Source organism: Oncorhynchus nerka, linkage group LG11 (assembly GCF_034236695.1).
Source record: "Oncorhynchus nerka isolate Pitt River linkage group LG11, Oner_Uvic_2.0, whole genome shotgun sequence".
Taxonomy (NCBI): domain Eukaryota; kingdom Metazoa; phylum Chordata; class Actinopteri; order Salmoniformes; family Salmonidae; genus Oncorhynchus; species Oncorhynchus nerka.
Genome location: NC_088406.1, coordinates 39,087,083 through 39,095,282, shown reverse-complemented (window position 1 = coordinate 39,095,282; position 8,200 = coordinate 39,087,083). Strand labels below are relative to the sequence as shown.

The following is an 8,200-nucleotide window of genomic DNA, read 5'->3' as shown; positions in this document are numbered from 1 at the left end:
CGGAGATAATGACTACTCCACACAGCAGCAGCCAGCAGACGCAATCTATCAATCTTCATTCAATCAACTGTTATGATCATAGTGTTCACTGGTCAATCTACGGCCTACTAATGAATACTAACGAATAGTCAGTCATCGTTTTATTTATATATTTGTAGAATAGCCCAGTAAACTACTATTCTTTCGTGACGGTAGGTTGCCCATTGCACAAGAGAGGATGATCCGCCTTTATATGCATGGGACTAGTTAACCAATAGTAAAACAAGAAAATACACAACGTTTGGTTCATATTACCACCGTTTACTGTGCTAGGAACTATTTTAGACTTACCGGACGGTGATTATAAAAGCTAGTAGGCCGTTATTATTCTCCGTCTGTTTATCCGTTGAAAAAAAAAGCACGCGATCTGTGTTGCCGCAGCCTCCTGCAGTCTGGTGGTATAATCAGAGCGGCGTTTGTCTCGCGCCAGAGAAAGTACGACAGCACACGCCGTAGAGAGACGGCCACTCCCACCTGTTGCTAACAGTACATGCATCTATAATTACAGTAAGGAATAATGATACAAATAGCCTGAAACTATTCTGTTCTTTGGCAGGAAATGAAAAGGTTGTTTGAAGCTCAGACTGGACTGGTGCTACATAACCGATTTAACCACACCGACAGATTCTATATTGTTATAGTCGAATTGATCACTATTTAGTAGCCTAGGCTACAGTGTGTGTGTTTCTCTAATTTGAGGCAGTGGAGCTCTTGGTAATCTGTAACACATGTATGTAATGACAATAGTACCTTACCAAGCAGACATAATGGACTTTGACAACCCTCAGCTAGTAAACGCTCTAGATGGCCAAAGAGCATTATTGCATGAAGGAGAGCAGACACACCCACATACATTATTACATGAAGGAGAGCAGACACACCCACATACATTATTACATGAAGGAGAGCAGACACACCCACATTCATTATTACATGAAGGAGAGCAGACACATTATTACATGAAGGAGAGCAGACACATTATTACATGAAGGAGAGCAGACACACCCACATACATTATTACATGAAGGAGAGCAGACACACCCACATACATTATTACATGAAGGAGAGCAGACACACCCACATACATTATTACATGAAGGAGAGCAGACACACCCACATACATTATTACATGAAGGAGAGCAGACACACCCACATACATTATTACATGAAGGAGAGCAGACACACCCACATACATTATTACATGAGGGAGAGCAGACACACCCACATACATTATTACATGAGGGAGAGCAGACACACCCACATACATTATTACATGAGGGAAAGCAGACACACCCACATACATTATTACATGAAGGAGAGGAGACACATTATTACATGAAGGAGAGCAGACACACCCACATACATTATTACATGAAGGAGAGCAGACACACCCACATACATTATTACATGAAGGAGAGCAGACACACCCACATTCATTATTACATGAGGGAGAGCAGACACACCCACATACATTATTACATGAAGGAGAGGAGACACATTACATGAAGGAGAGGAGACACATTATTACATGAAGGAGAGCAGACACACCCACATACATTATTACATGAAGGAGAGCAGACACACCCACATACATTATTACATGAAGGAGAGCAGACACACCCACATACATTATTACATGAAGGAGAGCAGACACACCCACATACATTATTACATGAGGGAGAGCAGACACACCCACATACATTATTACATGAGGGAGAGCAGACACACCCACATACATTATTACATGAGGGAGAGCAGACACACCCACATACATTATTACATGAGGGAGAGCAGACACACCCACATACATTATTACATGAGGGAGAGCAGACACACCCACATACATTATTACATGAGGGAGAGCAGACACACCCACATACATTATTACATGAGGGAGAGCAGACACACCCACATACATTATTACATGAAGGAGAGGAGACACATTATTACATGAAGGAGAGCAGACACACCCACATACATTATTACATGAAGGAGAGCAGACACACCCACATACATTATTACATGAAGGAGAGCAGACACACCCACATTCATTATTACATGAAGGAGAGCAGACACACCCACATACATTATTACATGAAGGAGAGCAGACACACCCACATACATTATTACATGAAGGAGAGCAGACACACCCACATACATTATTACATGAAGGAGAGCAGACACATTATTACATGAAGGAGAGCAGACACATTATTACATGAAGGAGAGCAGACACACCCACATACATTATTACATGAAGGAGAGCAGACACACCATCCCCTTGAGTAGAGCCAAACTCTGAGCCTGTGTCTTGATCACTCTCTCCTTGGGTCTCCCCGTGTTTCTCCTTTGTTTTCTCTCCTCTGCTCCTGTGGTTGTTTGCCCATGTCACTGATGATGTCACACTCTGCCATTCCTCCACATCTCTTCTCTTCCCTCTCTCTCGTGCCGATTCAGCAAGAATGAGCATCATCAGTCTACCAGCCCAGGATGGGGAAGAACGTACAAGGGAGAGAGGTGGAGAGAATAGACAGAGGGAAAATCTCAATTGCATACTCCTGATTGTCCTCTCGCCTTGCCTCCTTCTCAAAACCCATTGGAGGAGAAGGCCAGAGGAGCGGGACCTCTGGCTTTCTCATCCAATGGGTTTTGAGTAAGAGGCAAGGAGAGAGGATGCAAGGAGTACGCAATTGAGATTCTCCCAGAGATGGAGAGAGAGAAGTAGACAGAGACAGAGACTTGGAGGCAGTGAGAGAAAAAAAAGGGCTAGAAATAAAGAGCTGGTGGGTTACGACAGAAACAACACATACCCTTTGTCTAGCCTGGCAGATTAAGACTGTGGCAACAGTGATTACCTGTTTAATCAGTGACGAGTCTAATTTCCCATTCAGATGAGAACCCTCTTAGAGGAGCTGACACACTTAAAATGCCAATAACACTTTATATAAACAGACCTAACCAGGGGTACACACAACAGCCCGAAACAGATTTACAGACAGCCAGACTCTATCCACCATACAGCGTTTTCTTCACTTTATTTGTCTCAGTCAAAATAATCCAATCATTTGATAAACATAATTATGGCTCCAATACACAGGAAGAGAAGACTTCAATAACTATCACCACCCTTCTCTGAACCAGTCTAAACCAGTTTGGGCAAGTTCAATCCAGTCTATCCCAGTTCTAAACCTGTCTAACCTCAGGTGGGCTACAGTAGTCTGGGGAACTGACAAGATTTGAAGGTTGTGTGGTCTCTTCTCACAGCCGCAGGAGCGTGCAGAGCACTGAGTCTGGTGAGAGAGACTAGAGTTTGTCCAACTGTCTGCTGGAACTCTTCCACCTGTGAGACAGTTTAAGGCCAAAGGCAGTTTCAACACGAGATTTTAAAAACAGAACAAAGCCAAACCTGGTAGAAAGTATACTTCTTAATGGTACCGTGGTATTCTTCAGCGCCATCTGCATAAAGAAAGCACGTTGATAAACAAAGAATGCAGACAATATTCTTCTGGTTCTTTTAGAGCAGTTTTTTCACATGTAATGTACACTCTATCTTCAGAGGGTTGGGACTAGGATCAGTTCAACATTGTACCGCAACGATTGTACTGGAAAATAGGATTTAGATATGTTCTTCTATACTGTATCGTACACAGGCATCCTTCATGTACCATCATTATCATCACTATTGTATTATGATTTTAGACATTCCATAAAAAAGGTTTGTCATGCGTGTCATCTCACTCAGCCAGACAGAGAAAGAGAGGGAGAGATAAGGAGATAGAATTCCAACGTTTGATCAGATGTGAAAGACCGTCCCAAATGGCACCCTATTTTTGACAAAAGTAGTGCACTATGTAGGGAATAGGGTGCAGTTTGGGACAGAGATGATATCAACAGTACCATTTTGTGTCTCTTCATTACACTTTCAACCAAACCCATCAAACTAAAATGCACTTTTTCAACACATGAAAATAACAGGCAGACATCAACAAACAAACAGTTCAAAGGTCAGATAAGATCCAGTCCACAGCCACTGTCCTGCTGAAACTACAACTCCCATGAGTCTTTGGGCCTGAATCTCTCCTCCAATCCGATCAGTATATTTGTACCAGCGATGACATCAGTAAGAGCGTCCTTCCCACAGTCACCGTGATCGGTCAAGGGGTTGAGAGGGATGGGACCCCCTGAAACACCCCCTGTCTGGGTCTTGTTTGCCCCAGTGGGGGAGAGCGACAGAGAGAGAGAATGAAGGGGTGATCTGTGGGGTTAGCAGCTAGCAGGTTAGCGGTTAGCCTTTGCTGCTTCTTTGGCTGCCTGGATGAGAGGAGTCAGACTGGATAAAGGCTTGGCCACCTTCAGGAACTGGTGCTGTAGAGAGGAGGAGGAGAGGAGAGATGGATTTAGTTTATAACTGGTAAAACTAGTGATGTGGTATGATGCTCAAACCAACCTTATTCACCACAGGCATACTTCCCCTAACCTTCCTCCCTCTCTACCTGTAGTAGGTCATTAAGCGCTCCCTCTCTACCTGTAGTCGGTCATTAGCGCTCCCTCTCTACCTGTAGTAGGTCATTAGCGCTCCCTCTCTACCTGTAGTAGGTCATTAGCGCTCCCTCTCTACCTGTAGTAGGTCATTAGCGCTCCCTCTCTACCTGTAGTAGGTCATTAGCGCTCCCTCTCTACCTGTAGGTCATTAGCGCTCCCTCTCTACCTGTAGTAGGTCATTAGCGCTCCCTCTCTACCTGTAGTAGGTCATTAGCGCTCCCTCTCTACCTGTAGTAGGTCATTAGCGCTCCCTCTCTACCTGTAGTAGGTCATTAGCGCTCCCTCTCTACCTGTAGTAGGTCATTAGCGCTCCCTCTCTACCTGTAGTAGGTCATTAGCGCTCCCTCTCTACCTGTAGTAGGTCATTAGCGCTCCTCTCTACCTGTAGTAGGTCATTAGCGCTCCTCTCTACCTGTAGTAGGTCATTAGCGCTCCCTCTCTACCTGTAGTAGGTCATTAGCGCTCCCTCTCTACCTGTAGTAGGTCATTAGCGCTCCCTCTCTACCTGTAGTAGGTCATTAGCGCTCCCTCTCTACCTGTAGTAGGTCATTAGCGCTCCCTCTCTTCTCCACATCCATCTCCAGGCAGCAGTTGAGGAAGTCTCTGAAGACTGAGGACAGTTTCTCTGGGTTCTGAAGTTCTGGAGTCCCGTTGGTCGCAATCAGATACAACGCCTAGGAAATAGGACAGGACAGACAGGGGCCGTTACACACACACACACACACACACACACACACACACACACACACACTCTCTCTCTCTCTCTTACCCTGAGTGGGTTCTCGTTGAGGTAAGGGGGTTCTCCCTCCACCATCTCTATAGCCATGATGCCTAGAGACCAGATGTCAACTTTAGGACCGTAGGCTTTTCTGGTCACCACCTCTGGAGCCATCCAATAGGGAGTCCCCACCATGGTGCTCCTCTTACTCTGCTCTGGAGTGATCTGGGCACAGAACCCAAAGTCAGCTTGAGAGGAGAGAGAGAACACGCGTTAGAATAGGACATAGCACTCCAATGCACTGTATAAATCTAAGGTGGTAGTACTGCATTAGAACACAGACTATGAGTGCCCACTGCTGGTCAAATGGAGACACTGCACATTAATGCCCATGTCCAACCCCAAGTGTGTTACTTACTGAGTTTCACTGATCCGTCCATTCCCAGAAGGATGTTGTCACTCTTGATGTCACGATGAATCACCTGGTTGGAATGGAGGAATTCCAAGGCCTGCAGACACTGGAGAGACAGAGAGAGACAGAGAGAGAGATGTACAAAAGTGCTCAAGGCATCACTTTCTGAATTAGCAAGCAGGCCAACAAGCCAGGCACACACACACACGCAGCAGCACTGACCTCCCGACACACAGCAGCGATCTGAGCCTCGTCCATACAGGTTTCCGTGACGACGTCAGTCAGAGAACCTCCAGCCAGATACTCCATCACCACCCACAGCTCCTCCCCCACCAGGTAACTACAGAAACACAACAACCATGGCCATGTTACCATGGTAACACCAAATATCACCACTGTACCAGTTCCTCAATGGTAAGGGGAAGATATGATATGGTGTGAGTGAGTTAGGGTGTGTGATGAAGAAGGAGACGAAAGACAAGATGGAGATATATAGTTCTCACAACTAATGTGTGCGTGTTTACATTTGAAAGTGTGTTTGTGTTTACATGTCAATGTGTGCGTTTGTATGCGTGTGTCTCACCTGTCTAGTAAACGATGTTGGTGTGTGTGTGTGTCTCACCTGTCTAGTAAACGATGTTGGTGAGTGTGTGTCTCACCTGTCTAGTAAACGATGTTGGTGTGTGTGTGTGTGTCTCACCTGTCTAGTAAACAATGTTGGTGTGTGTGTGTGTGTCTCACACATCTAGTAAACGATGTTGGTGTGTGTGTGTCTCACCTGTCTAGTAAACGATGTTGGTGTGTGTGTGTGTGTGTGTCTCACCTGTCTAGTAAACGATGTTGGTGTGTGTGTGTGTGTGTCTCACCTGTCTAGTAAACGATGTTGGTGTGTGTGTGTGTGTGTCTCACTTGTCTAGTAAACAATGTTGTGTGTGTGTGTGTGTGTGTGTGTGTGTCACCTGTCTAGTAAACAATGTTGGTGTGTGTGTGTGTGTGTCTCACCTGTCTAGTAAACGATGTTGGTGTGTGTGTGTGTCTCACCTGTCTAGTAAACGATGTTGGTGTGTGTGTGTGTGTGTGTGTGTGTGTCTCACCTGTCTAGTAAACGATGTTGGTGTGTGTGTGTGTGTGTCTCACCTGTCTAGTAAACGATGTTGGTGTGTGTGTGTGTGTGTCTCACCTGTCTAGTAAACAATGTTGGTGTGTGTGTGTGTCTCACCTGTCTAGTAAATTATGTTGGTGTGTGTGTGTGTGTGTGTCTCACCTGTCTAGTAAACGATGTTGGTGTGTGTGTGTGTGTGTGTGTGTGTGTGTGTCTCACCTGTCTAGTAAACGATGTTGGTGTGTGTGTGTGTGTGTCTCACCTGTCTAGTAAACGATGTTGGTGTGTGTGTGTGTGTGTCTCACCTGTCTAGTAAACAATGTTGTGTGTGTGTGTGTGTGTCTCACACATCTAGTAAACGATGTTGGTGTGTGTGTGTGTCTCACCTGTCTAGTAAATGATGTTGGTGTGTGTGTGTGTGTGTGTCTCACCTGTCTAGTAAACAATGTTGGTGTGTGTGTGTGTGTCTCACCTGTCTAGTAAACGATGTTGGTGTGTGTGTGTGTGTGTGTCTCACCTGTCTAGTAAACGATGTTGGTGTGTGTGTGTGTGTGTGTCTCACCTGTCTAGTAAACGATGTTGGTGTGTGTGTGTGTGTGTCTCACCTGTCTAGTAAACGATGTTGGTGTGTGTGTGTGTGTGTCTCACTTGTCTAGTAAACAATGTTGGTGTGTGTGTGTGTGTGTGTGTGTGTCACCTGTCTCAGTAAAAACAATGGTGTGTGTGTGTGTGTGTCTCACCTGTCTAGTAAACGATGTTGGTGTGTGTGTGTGTCTCACCTGTCTAGTAAACGATGTTGGTGTGTGTGTGTGTGTGTCTAGTAAACAATGTTGGTGTGTGTGTGTGTGTGTCTCACCTGTCTAGTAAACGATGTTGGTGTGTGTGTGTGTGTGTCTCACCTGTCTAGTAAACGATGTTGGTGTGTGTGTGTGTGTGTGTCTCACCTGTCTAGTAAACAATGTTGTGTGTGTGTGTCTCACCTGTCTAGTAAATTATGTTGGTGTGTGTGTGTGTGTGTGTCTCACCTGTCTAGTAAACGATGTTGGTGTGTGTGTGTGTGTCTCACCTGTCTAGGATGTGTGTGTGTGTGTGTGTGTGTGTGTGTCTCACCTGTCTAGTAAACGATGTTGGTGTGTGTGTGTGTGTGTGTCTCACCTGTCTAGTAAACGATGTTGGTGTGTGTGTGTGTGTGTCTCACCTGTCTAGTAAACAATGTTGGTGTGTGTGTGTGTGTGTCTCACACATCTAGTAAACGATGTTGGTGTGTGTGTGTGTCTCACCTGTCTAGTAAATGATGTTGGTGTGTGTGTGTGTGTGTGTCTCACCTGTCTAGTAAACAATGTTGGTGTGTGTGTGTGTGTCTCACCTGTCTAGTAAACAATGTTGT

General features: G+C 45.2%; 1 protein-coding gene across 4 annotated transcripts in view; it reads right to left on the bottom strand.

Annotated features, from left to right (window-relative positions):
• Nucleotides 1–3,057: 3,057 nt before the first annotated feature.
• The window catches only part of LOC115137783 (serine/threonine-protein kinase PAK 1-like), a 46,604-nt gene continuing 41,461 nt past the window's right edge, over nt 3,058–8,200 (bottom strand). For all 4 annotated transcript variants that reach the window (XM_065024506.1, XM_065024505.1, XM_065024504.1 and 1 more), the window contains 5 exons: nt 5,934–6,051; nt 5,718–5,817; nt 5,351–5,547; nt 5,118–5,255; nt 3,058–4,404 (listed from right to left, as the gene is read on the bottom strand). In XM_065024506.1, the coding sequence (XP_064880578.1) occupies nt 4,318–4,404; nt 5,118–5,255; nt 5,351–5,547; nt 5,718–5,817; nt 5,934–6,051 (640 nt within the window). In that variant the 3' untranslated portion in view covers nt 3,058–4,317. The remainder of the gene's footprint in view (nt 4,405–5,117; nt 5,256–5,350; nt 5,548–5,717; nt 5,818–5,933; nt 6,052–8,200) is intronic.